Source organism: Nyctibius grandis, chromosome 3 (genome assembly GCF_013368605.1).
Source record: "Nyctibius grandis isolate bNycGra1 chromosome 3, bNycGra1.pri, whole genome shotgun sequence".
Taxonomy (NCBI): Eukaryota; Metazoa; Chordata; class Aves; order Nyctibiiformes; family Nyctibiidae; genus Nyctibius; species Nyctibius grandis.
Window position 1 is genome coordinate 65,875,433 of NC_090660.1, and position 22,306 is coordinate 65,897,738.

At 40.9% G+C, this 22,306-nt stretch overlaps 1 protein-coding gene across 1 annotated transcript in view; it reads left to right on the forward strand.

Moving 5' to 3' along the window:
- LOC137661643 (chloride channel protein C-like) overlaps positions 1-22,306 on the forward strand; it is a 94,459-nt gene that overhangs the window by 63,546 nt on the left and 8,607 nt on the right. Inside the window, 2 exon segments of the mRNA XM_068397261.1 lie at positions 11,070-11,085; positions 11,852-12,024. Of these exon segments, the coding sequence (XP_068253362.1) occupies positions 11,070-11,085; positions 11,852-12,024 (189 nt within the window).

The following is a 22,306-nucleotide window of genomic DNA, read 5'->3' on the forward strand; positions in this document are numbered from 1 at the left end:
ATGTTGCTTTGGTCAAACCAATTTATTTTTCAATTGTCTCAGTTACAGAAGGGAAAATAGTGCCTATATACTTTGTGTGGCTTTCAGTGTCTGTTGTCTTTGCCAAGTATTGTCAAGTTCTTAAATGACAGGCCTTTCATAAAGGCAAAATTTCTTGTGAACTCTAGAAGATGATTTTTGACCTACTCTAATTTTGAGTATTTAATGAGGCTACTACCTAAAGGTACTACATGAATCAAAATGACTTTATTTATTTAGATTGTTAAGACCATATAAAGATGCCCAAGATTCTAGTTGCATTATTGTTTATTTTTAGAGTGGAGTCTGAACAAATAAAACAGATTACTCTTCCCATGCTACAATGAATACCAGCAGATACAACCCTTCCTCCAACCTAAAATAAACCTTTCCCACCCTTAACTGTTTCCTTTCCTAAAATGTCCAGTATGAAAGCTGGAGCTGGCGCTGTGCCCTCAAGGTTAGGATCTGCAGGCTTACACAGAGCAGTGGATGAGGAGAAAATGTGGAGCTGGCTGAGAGGAGGGTTTGCGGAGACCCAGCCAGCAGCACCCTCCTATGATAGAAAGGGTGGGGGGCTGAGTAATAGCTCACTGCTGACCTACTGCACTTGGAAGTGAATTGGTAGTTACTGCAGTCCTCATAACCACATATATACAATAGAAGCATGAATACAGAAAAATAATGACAAGGATAGTGAAGATGAGCCAACAAGCTGTCTGACTGAAATCCTTGGAGGATCCTGTAAATACTTTAATGTTTACACAGGGCCTGTATATTTGCACAATTACCTTTCCGTGAGCCCGAAATATTTTACACTGGAATGTTTTCAGGCTCTAAGAAATCATATTTTCTGATATGTTTAAAAACTGCAGGCTCAGCTTCTCTATCCCCCCATTTTTTTCATGAACAATTAAAGCTGGATTCCCCCCTGTCCCTGAATATGCGAAATGTAAATGGCATGTCCTACCAAGATTATATACTGATTGTGATCACTGTGTGCTAAGAATAAAATGTTTTGAATTTACAAGTGAATGTTGTAGTCTAAATTATCAGATAGATGCAGCTACATGATTTGCTTTTTTATAATTCAGAAGCAGTGAGAAAAATGGCTTTCCTGTAGTGAGATTTTTAAGAGAAAAAAACTCATAAGAAGTTTGAAACACTGGTTTGGTGCAGTTGGTCAAAATCTTAGGGGGAAAGTTTGGAGGCATGAACAGGCAGATAAAATATAGTGAGTTTTGAAGCAGCTATCTGTTCCTCTGGTTTCTGTCACAAGGCACTTCTCTTACCTGTCCAAAGCAAGGTCCCTGTTAGAGTGTGAATGGGACTGTCATGGGGTTGGCAAAGTATTGGGCATGCTGTGACAATGGACAGGAACTTAATATGAGGTTCTGGTTCTTGCTGTAAGGTCCATTGTGAATCAGCTGTAAGGTCCATAGTGAGTGTAATACTGATCCCTTTGGATCATGAAGTCTTTCCACACATGTCTTAGTTGCTGCTGCAGCCTGCCTGATGTTGAGGGAAGGATGACAAATCCACTCTGACTTTTGGTGTGTTTTCCATTTCTCGGGAGTCCCATGGAACTGAAGGAAGTGACTTCTGCACACTTTCCACAGAAGGAAAGGCGCTGAAGCAGCATCTGGAACTAATCACCTGTGTTTCACAGCTCACTGGTGGGCAGCCAGCAAGCTGCTCCAGCTCTTACAGACCCTTACATAAAACATGCACACAGCAACTTTCAGCTGTGGAAAACGTGAAAAGGCTTCTGCTGACCCAGCGAGAAGGAGACTGACTCCCTTTTGGCTCACCTGGGAGGACAGCCTGCCTGCTGCCTGTATGGGTATCACCACAGCCTTCAGATGTGGTAGCATGCAGGTGAAGCGTGCACATACACACAGAGAGAAATCGCATCCAGCCATCGGATGGGGTATTCCACTAATCGTTAAGTCTGCTCTGGTGTCTGGCCACCATTTGGCAGATACTGACAGTTTCCACTTAAAAGCCAGCCAACCTCACCGGAAAGCCAGCTGTGCCGGTGGAGTGGCCAGTCTCATGAAGATGTCATTAAACAGTTCTTTGAACTCATTCGAGAAATGGTGGGTCTGACTCGAAATGGGCTGAAATCCCCTGGGGGTCTTTGCTGGATATGGGAATACAGACATCTATTTATGTAAGAGCTATACGTGTAAGGATATCGTCTTCATTCTGGTGCTGGGAGCTGCTTCCAAGTTCACCTTAACCTGAAATGAATTCTCTTTGGTGTTCACATATATGTCACTTTTTCTGTTCCTGTGAGTGTTGCTGCGTCCTCATAAATATTAGCAGCTTGTCATAGTGGTTGCCATGATAGAAAGACTTTATTTACAAAGAGGAAACAGATGGCACAAAATACTTCAATGAATTTCAGCGTGTTTGAGAAATGAAATACCCTTTTCAGAAATAATATGTTTTGTGAAGCTGTTAAGTGCTATTTCACACAATCACAAGGGATGCTTGTTCTTCAGTACACTGAGTGTACACAGAGCCACAGCAGAAGTAAGGCAAAAAAAAAAAAGGCATAGAATGGAGTGGTTTTATGCAAAGCCATAAAGCCATGAGCATAGTTTTATTAGCTGCTGCCACTCAATACGTGGATTTGTGACAGTAGGTGAGAGGGAGATGAAAGTGACAGCAGACAGAAAAAGCCTGAGAAAGCTGAGTCCTCATGTTGGGGATAAGGAAGGAGAGAGAGAAAGCAAGTCAGCCACACAAAATCTGTCCCCAGAATTTCAGGTGCATGTATCAACTGTGTTTCATTATAAATACATTGTCAGGTGCAAAGAGATCACTGCTCATTTTCTGGAAGAGCAGATAAGTAATACCAGCATTCATGATCTTATTTTTAACTGGTCTGTAAGTACATGGATATTCTTCACTTGTAGTGGTGGGTCCTTGCCATAAAGTCATAACCTAGGAAAAAACAAATGCTGCACATGAAAGGTACTTAGAGAGCAGGGGAGTTAGTTAAAGAAATATTTTTTTAAAATGAGAAATATATGTAGAACGTTGTAGCTTACAGTATTTTGATGAAGGATTAATTATGATTCCAAATGTGCTTGTGGTGTAAGAAATGGTCTAGTTTTGTTTTAGAAAAGGGAATGCTGAAGTTTGAGGGGTTAAATGCCTTCCCCAAGGAAGTTGATTGTACAGCTGTAAGGAGAAGTGCCTTTGCTTGAAATCCTCGTTGTAAGTGTGAAAAAATTCTATTTACTGGACTGAGAACAGGATATAATGTCTGTCTCCAAATACCCAACGTTATTTTTTAATGACCTGACTATACTTTTCCACTAGAAAGTGCCTGATTTTCAGAGGGACTGAGCAATTTGAAATCTTTTCATATTTTTTTCCCATCCATATTAATTTAGTTTACTCATTTTGTAATCTGTTAGACCTAAATCTCTGTACCTCATTTTGACTGAAAAATCATCTGATAATCTGTGTCTGATTATTAAAGCATATATTGCTGTCACTGTCCATTCACAAACATTTTAAAGCCAACATTTCTAATATACTAGTCGGTGCTTTCTTGGACCAGGCAGAGTGGAAAAGCTAAGGTGGCTGGTATAGTACATGAGGGTGGAGGCCCTGAATGAAGCTTTTATAAAAACTGTCTCATAGGAGCTTTCCTCTCTTCTTTCCAGTTTGGATTAGTTTTTCTGGCACATGTTTGCAAGAAACTCATCATGTCATTGCATTCGAACTGCAAGAGCCAGCTTAGTATTTTGTGAATTTCCCTTGGAAATTGCTCTGCAATGATCTATCCAGAGCACATGCATTTCCCTGTTTGTTTGGCTATAAGCAAGATCATGAGGTATTTATTTTAGTGCTCAATTTGCTTGCTTCTCTCACTTTGTTCCTATTGAAGTTTGTTTGAAACATTTCTTTGAATTTAAATAGCTTGTACTGGTGTCATTTTGAGAAATGACTTTCTTTGCCTCTGATTGGTTATAATGCCAAGGGCAGATGGATTTAACACAAGCTTAAACAAGCATAACACCTCTTTTTTTCTTTTTTTTTTTTTTTTTTTTTTTTTTTACTTAAATATTACTACAGGCTCAGATAATAATTTGGAAAATACAAGGATAGTTGAATCATTCCCATTCTGAATACAGTAATAATAAGTAGTATGTCCACCAGGGTTAACCCATTAGACATCAAGATAGCTAATCCATCTTTGGAACTTTCTCTCTGTGTACATTTATACACATTCATATATGTTCTCTCTAGAGCCACCTAGGTGTTGCTTGCAGGGGTTCTCCTTTCCTGACCATTGAGCTGAGCAGCCTTGGCAGTGGGGTGTTTGCTCCCGGCCCCCTGAAAGCCTGGGTGCTGCAGCGTCCCCGTGTCTTGGAGATCCTAGGTAAGGGTTCAGCTCCCCCATGGCTGAGGTGAGAACCCATTTCCGATCTCCCACATTTCCATCACTCTTTAACAGCCATGGTGCAGTGCCTTGTGTTGGACTCACAGTGCTGTCAATACAGGTGTAAGGGCTGAGAGCAGGTTTGTGCCAGACAGCTGCTTGTTTGGACTGAGACGTTTCCACACATACTACTAATCACACGGGGAAATTCAGTTCTGAATAGAAACACCAAGTGAGTTTAGATGCCTTCAGGTTTGGGTGGAAGTAGTGAGCAGGCAATGTCAATAGCTCTGAATATTTATATGCCTGGACTCTGCTTAAGACTGACATGGCTAATGTAGGCTGCTAGTTACAATTTGTAAATTTGTTTTTGGACTTGCACTGTGAAAACTTAAGTCAAGAACTATGACCTTTATGTTTTTTACCTACGGTTCTGCATGTGGTGCACTGAGGCCGTAGTTTTTAAGATGCTGTTTCAGTAATTCCATCATGTGGATCCACTCCCATGATCCGTTACCTGTTTATCCCAAGATCTCATGCACAACCTAATTCATTTTTTTTAAAGCTAAATGCCCTTGTAGAAACAGCTATGTCTATGCAAAGTAGGTTGGAGCTGCTATTTTTCTAACTTGGTAGTAATTTATACTGACAGTGATGGTGGGAAAAACTTCATAAGGGATGAAAGAACATAGAAGCAAGATCTTGGCAGAAAACCCCCAAACATTCAACATCCCCCCCCCCCCGCCCCGCAAATGCATCTCTTTTCCAAAACCCAAAGGCTTTCTTATCTGTTTCGTTTGTTTCTTTTTTGTTCTGCAATTTTTCAAGCATTAGAGAGAGACAGTTTCCCAGCAGATTATGAGACCATGTGGAAATCCATTTGTCTTTAGCATACAGTAGTTGCTAAACATATATAACTTTCAAATCCTCTCTGGGAAATAAGTGACAGAGACATTCAGCTAACCCAAACAACACATTTCACAGTAAGTGCTGTACTATCAAAAGGCCTTTAGACTGAATAGCTAAATGTCCCCTCATTTAAGGAGGTTGAGGGAGGCAGGACCAGGGGATGCTGGGAAGCTTGTCGTCTTACAGTCAATATAAATATTTGTAGATATCCTGAACGGAGACTGAACTCTGCCAAACTTTTGGCTCCTGATTTAACTAGAAGAATTTCTCACTCAGTTTAGTGTTCAACTAAAACAGAGACAGCAAGGAGTCTAGGCCTTGTCTGCCATGTGAAATTCCACTGAAAACTGATTTTAAATGGATCTAATTAAACGAAAGCACATCACTAGCATGCATGCACTTACATCAATGCACACGGTGATTTTATTGGTCTAATTTAACTTTAAATCAGTTTAATTGTGTCCATTTCAGGGGTTAGCACTGATTGGAGCAAATCAATTTTAAAATTAATTTAATTTAAGTGGTGTCCATTTCCAATGTAAGGAGGTTTTATAGAGCTTTTTGTTTCCATTTATTGATCTCAGTGGTATTCTCAGAGCATATTTAAAGCACCCTTTTTTTCACAGAATTCACTTGCAAAACTACTGAATTCAGTCATCTGCACACAATTAACATTTCTGTAGTACATATATACTATTCTATTATATATAGTGAGATCAATATTGGCATGTAACTTTTGGATAAGCTTTTTCATTGTTGGCTTTTGCCAAATGTCTTGTTGAAAAGAAAATTGGTAGGCCTGTGACAAGTATGTAGAAACTTTTTTTATAACTTTTTAAGGGAAAAAAAAAGTTTGGATTTAAATGTAAGCAATTTCCTGCAATGTCGTGAGTTTATTCACAATGGGGTTTCTTTAAAGACGATAGAGCAAAAGAAAGCTAATATAAATAAACTGTATTTATAATGTAGTAGCAGCTACAGGGCTTCATAGCAGAATGAAAATTGTGAAATAAATCTGTTCAGTTTTTCTGGCCAAATGAAGTGTATTTAAAAAAAAAAAGAACTCCCCCATCTCAGAAAATGCATGAATAGTAGAAACTAGGACTGAATAGCTCTAATACTTGAGGATGTTTATAACACAGGTAGGTAATTTGAATAAGCTCCAACCTGATAATGTTCCCTTAAGCTAAGCAGCCTGCCCTCTCAATTGTTCAGAGTCCTGTCTATGCTCAGACTAAAAATCACCGCAAGCATTAAGCAAACCCCAAAACAACCTTCTGAGAACTATTTATACAAGACGCAGTGGCCAGTCAGGGCAATAAAACAATGGTTTACAAGAAACCCAAATAAAACCTAGAGCTGTCCTGAGCAGGATGGCCTGTGGTGAGTCAATGGGTAAACATTCTCAGTGCAGAAAGAGGAGGATGGGAGCGACAGCTAAAAAAGCTGAGGGCAAGTCTGTGGATAAATCCAAGCAAGAAGCACTGCCTGTGTTCTCATGCACCTTGGTCCTTGGAGTGTCTTTGAATTAGGATTATGCTTCTTTCTCACTCCCCTTTAGGTCCTTTTAATAATTTGAAGCTTGCATAAAATATACAGTAAACCCTATTTGAAGAAAAGTTCTTTTGTACTGCATGTTGTGTAAGGAAACCTCCATGTTATGATTAGATCTGTTATGGTTAGATCCTTAACAATTTATTTCAGTGGGAAAACTTCCACTGGATTTAATAGCAACAGGGCCTGAACTACATTTCCATGAATCATTTCAAGACAGTTTACCATTCAGGGATATTGGCGTCTTACCAAACGACTGTCTTATTTAGGTCATAAGGCAGATTGTCTTCGTTCCATGTTATATCCAGTCTCATGGATGTGCTCTTGAAAGGAACCTGAAACTCGGATATCGTAACTTTGGTGAAATAGCCTTAATACTCTAACACATCACGCTACTATAGTGAATTACATTTTGGGAGAAAATGTTCTCACATGTCCTGTAAAAGAGAAATTTACACTAGGTCTATTTTAGTACTGTGGCTACAGCTGTGTCTCTCCTTGAGGTAAATCTAATCATGTAAGAAAGGTCTACTTGATAAAATCCAAATGCAAGTACCTCTTGTTATTCCATATAAAATAGCATTTTCAAAATGGTAAATGAAATGCCCTTGCTTGAAACTGCATTGTGAAACCAAGGGCTTTGTTGCATAAACACAAGCATGCAGCAGCAGTGGCACTCACCAGCTAAGCAAAGCATCCTTGGGAGGTATTTGGGCAGGCTCATAGTTGTGCAGGAGAAGGGACCCACCAAGAGTGGGGACCCTGCCCACAGGGGCTGATGCTTGGGCATGCTGTACATTTGTTGTCTGGCCCGTGGGCAGCAGTACTACCTGGAGGGCGGTGAGTATAGCCTGGGCAGCTGGCATGGCCATTGGTGGGCTAGTGCGTATCTAGGTGCCTGGGGTGGTTTTTAGGCTCCTGTTCACTGTTTATACTCTCCTTCTGGCTCTTCTGTGAGTTACCTTTGCCATCTTTGGATCTTGGCTGCTGCTGGGAAGGCTGATCCTAGTAAAGGTGTGTTAAGCACCCATTTAACAACAGCCTGAACCCCCAGCTACACAGAAGGAGGGGCCCCAGGAGACCATGGTAGGTTGTGGGTAGCAAACGGAGACTGCCATGATGGGGAAGTCTGGAGACCTGTGACTCCTGGCAGTAAGAAAACACTTCCTTCTCCACTTTCAGGTCTGCAACTGCAGAATAGGTTTAGTGCTCTGGAAGCAGATGGAGGAAGACACATGATTTAGTGATAGCAGCCCTAGGTAAGACACTCAATGCCTTGTTTCCTTCACTGTCTACCAGTCTTCTGGACTTCCAGGTCTCTGAATTTAGTGTAAGGATTCAAGGACAACTACCAGCAGTAGCTAAGGACTGTGTGAGGGATTACTTGTGAAAACTTAAGCCATAGAAGTCTGTGAGACCAGATAGGCTGCACCTAAGATGCTGAGAGAGCTGGCCAATGTCTTTGCAAGGCTGCTGTCTTTCATCTTTGAAAGGTTGTAGAGATTTGGGAAATCCCCAATGATGGCAGAATGGCAGGTATTGTACCTGTGTTCAAAAAAGATCAAAAGTTCAGCCTTGAGAAGATGGAGCCATGGTCTTCACAATGGTGCATGGTGGGAGGACAAGAAACAACAGGCACAAGTTGAAACAAGAGGTGTTCATACTGGATATGAGGAAATATCCTTTTCACCATGAGGACAGTGGGGTAGTGGCACAGGCTGCCCAGGGTGGTTACGCAGCCTCCATCCTTGGAGGTTTTTAAGACCTGACTGGAGAAAGTCCAAGCACTTGGTTTGAGCTCATGGCTGAGTCTGCCATCAGCAGGAAGCTGGACTACAGAATTGCTGAGGTCTCTTCTGACTTGAGCGATCCTTGATTCTAACGATCCTATAGATACAATGCCAGTTTGGCTTGGTGTTTTCTGAGAAGCAACATATTGGTAAAGGCTTTCTTTAGCCAATTATTTAAAGATGCCTTGGCCTTGTAAAAGTCTTTCATAAAACAACACTTTTGCCTGCTTTCTCTTCCACCCCCAAAGCAAGGTTATTCTTTACAGCAACAGACAGAAGACTAATTGAAAGAAATGTCACTGACAATGAACAGTGAATCAGTGTCAGTCCTTAATGTGTCCTTACCTCTGAAAAAGCTGACTGATGGTAATGCATGGTCTATAGTTACTGTAGGCAATACAGACACTTTATAATCCCAGACAAAGCCAAGATCACAGAACTGTATAGCAAGCTATCCCTCGCTTTTATGCGAATGACTGATTTGACAAAACCTAAGGAAGTTTCATGGACTTCTGCAATAACGTGGAACATATACTTTCCGTGCAACAGAGCAAAACTGTAAAGTTGTGAAGATGGAAAACCCATGTACTGCTAAGAAATACATTCTAGAAACTGCTGGAATGTAACAGTACTCACATTGCTCTTATTTAAAAATCATTCAGGGTTTGCACATATTTCATGTGATTCGGGAAATAGCTACTATCATTAATCATGTTTTCACATTGTGTCCACTGTGCTAGGTACAGTACTTTTAATTGTAATACAGTGTATAGTATTTCTAGACAAAGCTTAAGGCAGGCAAATACAGATCTTTATCTGGACTATGGAGATGGAAAAGAGGCAGAGGATGAACAGGAATCTTCTCATTTAGGAAAAATAAAATTCCTCTGGTGGAGTGTTTTACCCAACAAGCAGCCACAGTGGCACAGTTCTGTCAGCAGCTCATCCTGAGCAGCATCTGTAGTTCCCACTGAGTTCCATCACTTGTACGGCATCAACTAGTAGCACTCAGTGAGATTAAGAATGAGGAAATCCATATCTTTCTTTGGGATTTTTAGGTTTTGTTTTCACTAGTTGATACTAAATTCTGCACTCAGCTGTTTTGATTTGCAAGGTAAATTACTGCTCATTTTAACTCAGAAGCAAAATGTGGTGGTGAAGTTCATTTTTCCATAAGTTGGTGTTCTGGTCCCTTGAAATGTGGATCTGTAATAAGATAGTGTTCCAAATTTTCATTGCCTGCAGTCTGTTTCATATAACTGAGGATGGGTATGACGTGATTCAACGCATATAAGACTGTTCTTTTTCAGGATTCACTTAAATCTATCCCAGTTTAGAAGAAGAAGAAGATGAAACTTGTTTCACAGCTGTGTAGGTGCCATGTATGCACTGCATTGTCTTCTCAGTTCAGTTACTCATAGGCAGGTGGTCACATCACAAACCATCAGACTAACTGGCTTGAAAAAATAACCTTGTGTCTCTCAGGAGGGAGGACAATAATTAACAGCATATGGAAAGAGTTGCTTTTACCACAGGGATGAAAGGTACATTGGTAAAACAGGATGTGGTCAAATTCATGCTCCAGTTGTCTCTGTCTGTGGTTTGTGTCAGCCTGTATCTGAACAGGAGATTCTGGCTTATGGTGTGTCCAGATGATAGTCAGAATAATTAATTTATCTTTTTGAAAATAGAAAATATAAAACAAGCTTAAAACTAGAGCAGTTCATTGACTTTTCAGTTGTCAGACTCTGGCCTACTGTAATTCCATAGAAGTTACTGCTGAATTTTGCAGAAAGTATCTTTATTTTTCATTTCACCCTACTGTCAGAAATAGTGGGTACACACATTTTCTGGTTTTGTATGTTCATATTTCCTGAAACTTTGCCTAGAACCTGAAAAGTGTTAGAAAATACCGGAAAATCAGTATATGATTTGTAAGCTATCTTTGAAGGGGCTATCTTTCTAGCTGCTACTGCCGCAGAAAAAAAACTATTGCAATGATAAGCGTAAGCCTGAATTTCTCCAAAGTGCTTAACTTTAAACTATTTGATATCATCCAGAATTCCAGAGGATTTCAGCTCAGATTAAAATCTTTTTTTTTTAATGTGAAAAGTCATGCAAATTTATAAATGAGTCTTACGATATCCTGTCAAGGATGACCATGTCATGCATATCGTTGAATTTATCATGTATCTCACACAAAGAAAGGCAATGCTTGATAAGCAGTTTTATTGGGTAATTACTTTTTTTTTTTCATTTGCAAATAAAGCAGATTGATTTCCATCTTGAAGTAATTTACTCACACATTATAAACTCGTCAGATGCTAACGTGGTACAGTATGCCTCATTTCCTGTTTACTAAATAATCCTTTGGCTGTCTGCTTTGTGTCTTTCAGGTTGAACTTGGAATTGGTTTGGCCTAAACCAGGCCGATTTTCCTTTCAGTGATTTTTACTTTCAGCTAAGTCTCCTCTAAGTAACTGCACTTTCTGAAACTAACTACATGTTTTGCAGACAGTGTCTGCTTCCAGGACTGATAACGCTCGAAGTTTGTAGTTATCGCTGAGGCACCGGTAGGGATGTTATGCAGAAAGGCTCTTGCTGTACTTAGTCTTAGAGAAACCAAGGTCACTGCTGAATTCCTCACTGCTTATGAGTGAAGAGCCGAAGGGGGGTCGCAGCTGCAGGGGGGAGCAGACAGGGCAGGTGACCCAAAATTGACCAACGAGGGTATTCCATCCCATACACGTCATTCTCGGTATAAAGCGGGGGGATCACGAGGGTCTTGCTCGCTCTTGCTCTTTCTGCTATGGCCGGTGTCCAACGAGGACTCCGTCTGTTTTCCTGCTGCCCCCGATCCTGATCCGTGCATCCCTGAATCCAGCTCTCGACCGTCGCTAGGCCCAGCCTGGGCCTTCCCGGAGCCTGCCCTGCAGTGCTGGTGGTGACGTGGCCGACATCGGGGGAGCTCGATCTTGGTTTTGTATATATATTTGTATATATTTGATTATTCCAATATTATTATTATACTTTTTTTTTTTTCATTATTATAGGTTTATTAAAACTGTTTTAACTTTCCAACCCGTAAGTCTCTCTCCCTTTTCCCTTTCCCTTTCCCTTCGGGTGGGGGGGGAGGGTTAACAGAGAGCGTCTGCTGCAGGTTTAATCGCCAGCCCAGCTTTAAACCGTGACAGCCAGGGACGTTATGGAGCCTGGCGTCAGAGTCCTTCACCTGAAGGAAAACATTGCCTCCTTGGCTCGGCTTCTTGCAAATACAAGCCATGGCAGATTCCCAGTGGTTTGCGGGCCCAAGCCGGACCATGCAGAGGTGTTCCAGGGAACTATTAAAAGGTAAAAATGCTATCAAATTGATGTCATGTGATGGTTCTGGCCATTTACCAGATATTTTTCTTTAAGCATCTGTTTGTGAAGATTATTTGGAGTGGATATGAAATTTGTTCCTACTTTCTTCAGCATGAACAGCAGGTGTCCTTTAAAGAAAGGACCTAGGTCCTTTCTAGTACAAGGTTATCTATTCCATCAGGGATTTATTGAAACAGCACCAATGAAACGATCTTACGTGAACTGTAGAAAAAGGGAAAATTCCCCATCAGAGCCTTAAAGGTTCAGTGAAACAGTAATTTAAAAGGATTTGAATCTAGTTACTCGTGAAATGTCCCATGACAATTCAAAGCTGGCCCACTCTTTCTTCACATTTTTTTTGTTTTATTAGTGTGTGCTTTTACAGGAAATGAGTTAACATAAATCATATCACAGATGAGATAACCAGCAAAGTCACTGTAAGTAACATGCTAGGGTAAACAAGAATGAGACTAAAGGAATCCTTGCCATACAGGGAACTCTCAAAAGGCATATAAAATCTCATGATAAATGAAGTATTTATGGTACTGTATTTCATACAACTGCAAGAGTGAATTAATCTTTTCAGGAAGGTATCTTAAGACTATCCTTTGAATTGTGGGTCATGAGTAGGAGAGGCAGTGACTTAATTTCCACCTTGAGTATCCTAGAGGAAAGGAGAAGATGCATACGCAACTCCTACTGCACAGGAGTTCACATGAATTATGCTTCCAATAACTGTAATACAAACACATGGCCAGTTTTGTATTGTAATATCATCATTTTTCATAACTTCCATGGTGTCTTTTCTCCTGAATGACACTAGTATTCTTACGCCTTTTCTTGCAGAGAATTTTTTTTCTCTACTTCTGGTTTAATGCCTTAACTGCGTGGCAGTTGGGAACTACCTGTGAGCAAACAAGGATAAAAGTATTTTCTTCTGTTGATCTGGGTGGGGAAAAATGTTATCCGTGCAACATCAGTGGAAATTTGGTTAGGACTTGTCTGCTTGTCTGCTTTATAACAAATTTTCAAGGATGAACCGCTGACAGCTGGATCACACAAACTTACCTCATAGCAGTGTGGTCAGCTGCCCTTTTGGAGCATGATGATGGGAAGGGAGTGAATATTTAACAAAAATTGTGAACTTGCTTCACTGACAAGTGAAACAGTTTGTATGAACCTTTTAGGAAGAGAAATGAGAATTGTACAATGGAAATCGTTTGGGTTGCAGTGGCCTGCAGGAGTAATAACATCAAAATGACTTTGGGCCCCTCACTACAAGACAGACATTGAGCTGCTGGAGAGAGTCCAAAGAAGGGCAACGAAGCTGGTGAAGGGTCTAGAGCACAAGTCTTATAAGGAGAGGCTGAGGGAACTGGGGTTTAGTCTGGAGAAAAGGAGACTCAGGGGAGACCTTATTGCCGTATACAAGTACCTGAAAGGAGACGGTAGCGAGGCGGGTGTTAGTCTCTTCTCCCAGATAAGAAGTGAGAGGATGAGAGGAACCGGCCTCAAGTTGCACCAGAGGAGGTTTAGATTGGATATTAGGAAAAATTTCTTCACTGAAAGGGTTATCAAGCAGTGGAACAGGCTGCCCAGGGAAGCGATGGAGTCACCATCCCTGGAGGTATTTAAAAGACAAGTAGATGTGGTGGTTAGGGACATGGTTTAGTGGTGGACTTGGCAGTGCTAGGCTAACGGTTGGCCTTGATGATCTTAAAGGTCCTTTCCAACCTAAATGATTCCATGATTCTATAAGTGCAGTATCATATACTTGTTTATGATATGTATACTTGTTCCCTCATGGTGATGCTGTCATAAACATTATTAATAAGAAACGTGCTAAGGCACTAAAACCTACATTTCTGAGTGATATTCTGCAGTGTGCACCCATCTGAAGATACTATATAGCATAAACTAGTGTGCTTTTAGTTCTCAGCTGTCCAAGGCAATAAAACTAGAAAGAACACTAAGAACTGATACAGCCAAAGTTCCTTTAAAATTCCATTTATAGTCTCATGATTTCCTTATTAATTCACCAAATCACCTTGCAGTGGGTGTCCCAGGCTGCCGAGGAGTATGCTGAGTATATGCAAATACCGCTGTGCTTTGTAACACAGAGCAAAGTGGTGTGGGAGCAAGCAAAAAGGGAGGACGGAAGGCTCCTCATTAGCACATCCCAAAGAGAGGCGCCTTTAGAGAAAAGCTAATGCTACCTGACAATTCTGGTAGGCTTGTGGTTTGCTTAATCCCCAGAGCTCTTTTATGATACATTCTGTTAGGGCCTTAAAAGGGTTGAATGAAAAAGTTTGTTTCCCTGTCAGTTTCAGCATAAATGAGCTGTTGTTAGACTGTTTTGAGTAAAACCCAAGATAATATGTTAAATGTTTGACAAAGAAGCAGCAAATGGCTTTTTTGGCTAGTCGGTTGCTCACTCCAGTGAAACCCAGAGAGGCTGCCTGGGAGCAAGGGGTGCTTGTTCTGGGCTGCTCTGACAACACCCCTTCTTGCCCAGCAGCCTCAGTACTTGCGTGATGAGTTCTGTGTGCCTTGTCCCCAGTGGGGACCACAGGTGACTTTGCTGTTCTGCTGTTCTCACCAACACCAGGAAGGGAATGCTCTGCAGCCATCCTCTGAAACAAGCCTCCAAAAATGTGATGTGTCATGGAATTAGTGTATTCATAACCATAAGTAGTTAGGATTCAGGTTTTCCATCTCACTCATAAAATTACAGCTCTTGCAGCACATAACTGTTAAGACCAAGATGAGAAATGCTGTGAATTCCTTAAAGGAGCAGAGTACTGTTCAACCTCTTACCCTATGACTTCCAATACAATCCCATGTGGAGGTGATGTGGACACAGGCAGAAAAATGATAACTTGTTTTTCTATCTTATACATCAACAATGTTAAAGTGGAGGAAATGTAGCTTGCCTGGCATGTTTTAAAAAACGTGGATTGGGAAAGATGCAAGAATAATTGTCATGATGTTTTTCTTGAGAGTTGCCTTGGGCATTATTATTGGTTCCTGATTATTTTTCCCCTAGTACAAAAATATTTGTACTGGGTTAAGAAAAAGGGGTCAACAAGCGAAGGAAGGGAAAGAATGAAACTTCTGCTAAGCTTGCATGAAGGCACCAGCAGCTCATATTTTTTAAATACTGTTTCTCATTTGTATGTGTTTCTGTACCATTTCTTCTCATGAAATAATAATGGATGAAACACTGTAAATTTGGATCAAACATAAAAGTTATTCAGTACCTGTCCACACTTGGAAACTGTAGTGATGAGAGTTGCTGTACAAGGACAAAGTGTTGTTATGGTTTGTAATACATACGAATGATTCTGACCCTTTGAAAAGGTCAATGTTAGTTCTTACAAAAGCAAGGACTGTGGCCAAGCCATGTTGGCTGGGACTTGCATGGGCCTACAAATGCACCTCAGTGCTGGCCTGTAGCAAACACCCAGATATTCCAATTTTATTAAAAAAACCCCTCCAAACAAAACCCCTAAAATCTTCCAGATATGATTAGTGCGGCCAGATTTTTCTCCTGCTCTTTGTGATCTGGATGGTTACCCAATGGGGATCAAGATGAGATCACCAAACACATTTTTACATGGGTGACCTAAATCTGAAGCTGTTATCTTCCCTGGTTGAGTAAGCAGTAGAAGCTAAAAACAAAAGCAACTACTAAAGAAAACTCCTTGGCTTTAAAATTGTTAAAGAGGAAGCAAACTGTAGCTGAGAAGCAAGTTTCCAAAACAAAGATCTCCTTAGAGTAATACTTTTGACACTTTGCCATAGGCAGAGCTCTGTGCACGCCTGGCAAACCCTCACAGAATTCAGTATGAGGAACGTGTGGCTGGTGAACTTGATGCATGGCATTGATGGGGTTGATTGACTTATTGTGTGCAATGCAGAAGGTTGAGAGACTGGCTTCCGCCCTTCATGTCTCCCACAGTAATGATGATACTTGCACGTCAAAGTAAAACAAGCTATTCTTTTGCAGCACAGCTGAAATGCCTCCCCCATATCCCCCCCAGCAACTGCAGGAAGAGAGCGGGGCTCTTATGAATGTGTTAGTCCAGAGTCTGCTGAGAGCTGTAAAAATCATGCCCTAAATGGCATGCCCTCTTGGCAAGGGACACAACTGTACCCCAGGTGGGATTCATTCTTCAGAGAGACCTCAGGATAGGACCACTGCCTTCCTTCCCAGGAAGTTTCTGCCAGAGACTCTGCATGAGGCTGTAAATGCATATTGAGGAGTTGTTGGGAGGTCCCCTGGCTCTCTCTTGTCTTGGCTGCTCTAGTTTGTGGCTCCAGATTCTCCTCCAGTGGGAAAAGATAGAGTTATGCTTCTGCCTAATTTCTATGAGACCAAAACTGAAAAAAGAGCTGTTTTTTCACTTCCACACATATTACAATGTACTGGTGTAGGGCCATTGTGGGGTACTGAAGTGGTTCTTTGACATGATGAAGAGATTAGACACATCATCACTTGTGTTTTGCTGCTCCATCTTCTTTGCCAGACTTACTTTATAATGTAAACCACGGTAAAAATAGAAGACGTGGAGGATTTGAGGAGGAAAGCTGTAGGTAACGAATTTCTTTTCCCTGGTTGTGGACATGGCTGGGATATAACATGGAGGGTAATGATACCTCATGGTCATCAGCGACGTCTTTTCTGCCATGCTGCGTATCCTTCCACGCATGGTCACTTCCCTCCACATGTGTGTGTTGCACTCATGTACTCTTTGATTTCTTCCACCAAAATAGATGACAACATGCTCTCTACCTAGGTGCCTTTTTTTTTCTGAGATGCTGTTTATTCCTTATTGTATGTAGGTTTCCTGCATATTTGTGACTGATGAATACCATATTCCTCCCAGGGACTGTTCTGATGTCAGCGAGTTTCCTTGCCTTTGCTTTACTTTTGCCAAGGAAAATGAAGGAGCAGTGTTTCCGTACTGCAGTTAAATCCTCCTGGTATTCACTGAAGAAAAGCAGGTGGATGCTGGTGTCTTGTTAGGCCTGGGTCTGTCCCCTCCATTTCCTTTGAGGAGAAGTGGTGCAGAGAGGCAGAAGCTGGAGTGCTGCCCAGCAGTCTTAATTTCTGCCTTGAGCACAGCTATGATACAATTTTCCTGGACAAACTACTGGGCTGATGAATAACACTGAGTAGCCTGTTTGGGAATTTTACCATAACAAATAAGCCATTTCGTTCATGCCTGAACCTCTCAGATCTACGTACCATACGTAGCTCTAGGCTGCATTCCCTGTTTTTGCCTTTGCACTCCTACCTACACAGCTGTTAGCCATTACTCTGCATTTTGTTTGTCTATCTTTTAGCTGAAGGAAAATTTTTTTTTTGCTTGATTTAATTGGATTGGGAGAAAGTAATTATGCAGAAACCACAATATCTCTGACTGTAAGCAGACTGTGCAGAATATATTTGTCTAAGCAGAAATGGGTAAAACTTGGTTTTCTGCTACTTCAGAACAGGATGTGACATTTCTGGCATTGTGCCTGCATTTTTGTGTGTATTTTTTCACCTAGGAAACCCCATCTCTTCCCACCCATCAAGTTTACTGAAACTTCAGCGTTTGTGGTTGATGGAAATTGTTATTTTTGGGCCAAAAAGAAATGTCAATAAAAATATTGTAGGTAAAGTTGTCAAAAATCTTTGTAGTTTACTGTGTTCATTTTGTTTGAACTGGTTTATCACACATTTTGATATGCTGTATGGTAATGTATTGACTGTGTAATTGCCTTACTCAAACTAAGTTTGTTTGATACATGCGAAGTGTTCAGAGTGCCTAATTCCCATTTTCAGAGTGAAGTTGGAAATCTAAGATCCTTTCAAAAATAGAACTTAGTTCCCTAAACCAGGAAAGAAATATATTCAAAAGCTGTTGTCTTCCTGTACTTGAAAAGTTACAAAAGCTTGGACTTTCAGAAATGCCTAGTTATTACTAGTAACTGAAAGCATGGCTTCCTGTCTGAAGACATTTCAAAAGGCCCAATATTCTGGAAAACAAATTTTATCCATCTTAAAATAAAGCTTAACTGCTCTGAAGATCTTGTTCTGAAAGGTGAGTTAAAGCCTGCTGCTCTGTGTAATCACACAAATGGCTCTAAGTTGTGTGAGCTTTGCTTAAAAATGTGCAGCTGGCCTGAGCCGAGCTGCACGGGCCCGCAGAGCACAGCATCGCTGCTGCGACCCTCCTGGCAAACCTGGCGGGACTCCATCGCTCACACAGAACTGGGTGTGGAAACTTACTTCAGTGAGGCTGGAAGAGCTGGCAAGAACCCTGAGGGTTACATCTTTCCACTTCAGAAACTCAGGGGAGATGTTAAACATCCGCTTGATCTGCAGCAAACTCCCTGCTCTAATTCTCACTCGAAGGATGTCACGTCTAACGGAGCCAACTGCCAGAGAGCTGCACCTGAGAGGAGGATTTCTGCTACAAGTTAGTCCCTGGTCCAGAGTCAGAAGAACTACCAGCGGAGGGAGCCAAACTACATTTCTATTGGCAATATTTATTTTGCTGCTGTTCTTGCTGCACTGCGCTTTCTGCTTCCTTCGTGGTAGGAGGAAGCCAGGTACAGAACAGTGTGTACTCATAATCCTCCTACTCGATGGTCCTGCTTTAATTTCCCTGCTTGTAAACTGGTATGGGAAGGGCGATACTCTGCTTTCCACAATCAGAAGACATAGTAGAGCAGCTGTTCCCAGTAACAATAACGACACTATTGCTGAGACAAACATTTTCACGATGATGCATGGGAACACTAAATCCAAACCACATTGTTTAGCTAATGCATGCTTTCACCCCGCGAAAGGGGAATGTCACATAACTGAAAGTAAATTGAAGAGATCAGAGTTTAGAAAATATGACAAAGTTGAAAACTTAAAGCTGTATTACACAGTAACATCCTTTAGCTGAGAAATCATTGATCCAAAGTGGTGTGTGTATGTGTATTTTATGGCAGTTTGTTAGGTATGACTCGCCTCTGGTCAGTCCAGTGGACAGAGACCGTTGTGAGTCAGGAATGCTTTCTGCCAAGAGCTTCAGTAAAACTCAGTATAGCGTATTGATATGTGCTGTGAGAAAGGAGATCTAGCATTGCAACATATTATAGATATGTCAGGCTGTAGGTATGGTTTCTGGTATTTTTCTTTAATCTGCCCTCCCAGCTGGGACTAATGAAACACTACTCTCAAGGCATGTGCATGCGCATGTGTACAGAGAGTACACACACACTTGTTTAATAAGGCAATACTTTTATTTTTCTTAGCAAGAGGAGAAGGACTTGCCTTCAGCAAGCAATGCAGTGCAACAGCTTAGGGACAAATGGAAAGTTAAAGACAAATTGGGACCCAAAACATTTAATTCATAAATTAATTTCTGAGCTTAGTGATATCTACCTTAATATTGCAACAGCCTTGCTGCTGGCACTCTGGAAATAACTGATTTAGATATGAAAGCTTCTTGGAGAGTCTCTTCCTTCTGGCACTGTTGTGGAGAGGTTGCTAAGTTTGGGTCACAGGAATGCAAAGTTACTCAATCAAACACAGAAGTCTGCAAAGTTCATGCAATAAAAGGAGATAAAAATGAGGTTTTGTTTCTTACTAGAGGATCATGGACAACTTTCCCCCTTCCTCCTCCCCATGGCTTTGCTGTAAGTTCTGAGCAACGGTGATTCTATGAGGTCTAATCAAAGCTAGAAACACGGTTGGCAGTGGTTTGAAGGCTGCATCTAAATTCAGCCAGCAAAGAAGAAAAAAAGGGGAGAGGGAGCACATTAGGGACTTGAAAACTATTTTTAGGTGTGCGGACTAGGCAGCTGACGGCAATATCAAAGTGCTTTTGTGATTACTTGGTTTTCATGTTAGAGGATAGAGTCTGTCAGCACATTGTTTGTTTTTACTGTCTGGACTTCTGCTTTTGAAAAGCTGATCCAGTTAATTTCAATGATACACTGTACAGTAATCTTGCCTATTAAAATAAATGGAATCCAACACTTTCAACCTTGACGTTATGACCCTCCCATGTATTGTCAGGGTCCTGGGGCACTGCAGCTCATGAATAACACAGAAGGAGGAAGGTTTATAGAGTCTGGGGCAGTGGTTTTATTTCATATCTGAAGTGCGAAACTTTTCTTCCAAAGAACAACATTATATGATACTTTTAAAATTAGTAGGCCTGTTTGGGCATACAAATAATTGTGCAGGTGCTGTAGGACTTGGTGACGGAACCCTTTGGAGGGAAAACTGGAGTGCTGCAGAGGCTGTGTACTAACTCAAAAAGCCAAATTAAAAACGTATGTAGCCTCACTGCAGCATGTGGGTGGCTTTTAGGCAAGTGCAGAGTGTTGTTAAATGTTGAAATCAAATATAGGCATGGGGAAACTGGTGTGTGAATGGAAAGACTGATCGCGTACTTGTCCTGTCGTTTAAATGTGTGGTAGGTTCCTCTGAAATTGAAAATCTGCCTGGTAACAAGACAGCTTGTAGGGAAATACAAGTCTGATCCTAAGTCTTCATCCTTTTCTAAAATGTAGCATTTCTGTAGGTTTGAAATGCTAAATTTGCATTTACAATTTATCTACAGCTGCCCTTGCATTTTCATGTCGAGGCTGTGGACTTACTGTCTGCTCATTCTCCCTGATGATGGTGCCCATAAAACCAGACAGCTGGTGACTTAAGTGATGAATATTAACCTCAAAACACAGCTCTGAGGTGGAAAAAATCACTGTTTTGTAGATCTGAAAACTGAGCTACAGAGATTAAATATTTATTCAGCACCCTTTGAAAGGCTGTGGCATGGACAGGATTTGATCTTTGCTCTGGAAAACCTCAGTCCAGTACTTGATAATGACCTTTTTATCATCTTGTAGGTAAAATGCCAAGAATTCATGCAAAGCTCCTTCTCAGTTTGAAGAACAAAATATTAAGTAAACAGTAATGATTCAGGCTGCCTAACCTGAAACAACCCTGTAACCCTGAGATTTTGCTGTGAAAGATGAAGATTTGGTGGATTTTAAAACAGTTCCTGGTATGTGATGATCTAGTCCTTTTCTACTGTCTAGCTCACCGTACACAGAGTACTCTGTTTTACCAGTTAAAAAAAGGCACAACGCTATTTAAGTCAGGAAAAATGCATTTAGTATACTAGTGGCTATCTTACCAAGAACGTAAAGTAACAACTATTCTTAAATAGAGTTTACATTTTACAGTCCATGTAAAAAGTTTCTCTCATTGTGCCCTTTTGGAAGCGTTGCATGTTTATGCTAGAACTTCTCCTGAGAGCAGAACCATGATCAAATCCTGCAAAATCCTCTAAGCACTCCTTTCATTTTGACTGCTGGGAAAGTTGAAGGTGCAAGACACTAAGTCTTAGCTGAAGCAAGTTTTCAAAACTTTGTCGATATTGTAAAATAATTTACACCAGCCAGGTATCAGGATGAGGAAGGACCATGAAGAGTTTCAGGGTGCCATATTTGGTTAGTTTAGTGTGCAATTCATTGTTACTTGTTACTATTCTTTTGTCATAATTTTTTCAAACTGACTGACATAAATCAAAATTTAGTAATTGGTGTTACTGGGCTTTAAACATGTCTGAGAGAGGCCCTGAGACAGTAGATTTTTTCATACATGGAAGGGACATTTGTTTTATTCTGGTCAGAATATGTTAATCACTGGTCCTCACTGAGTTGGATATTGGCCAAAACATTAGATATAATCAACTCAAGAATAAAAACAATGCAGGTGCCTTTGGTGGATTAATGCAGGACAAATAAGCCTAAAGCTTTCTGAAGCGAGCTAAAAACGATGCTTCAGGTTCTCTAATACTCCCTCCTGCCCCTGGCCCGCTGTGTAGCTATTTTATCTATTCGGTTTGGGAGAGTTCTGCCCTGAATGCTGTTGCCAGTGACATCACCTTTTAATCTTCCTTCTGTTCATTTGCAGCTACTTTGGAGCTGCAGTTCCTCTCATGTCACTCCCCCAATATTTAGAATTTGTACTTTCCTCAGATAATTGGCCATCTTGACAAGAAGAGTGACACAATCAGCAGTCAGATACTTTTCATTCCTGACTTCCATGCCAAATCTGACATGTGGATATTGGGATAGTAATGCGTTATCTTAATTAGGTGTATATTCATGATGCATGCTTTGTAACAGATAGAGCATATGAAACTAGTGCAATGCCTTGCCAGGGTATCTTTGAAATGAGATTCCCTATAGAAGGGTTTTCTTCCTTCTT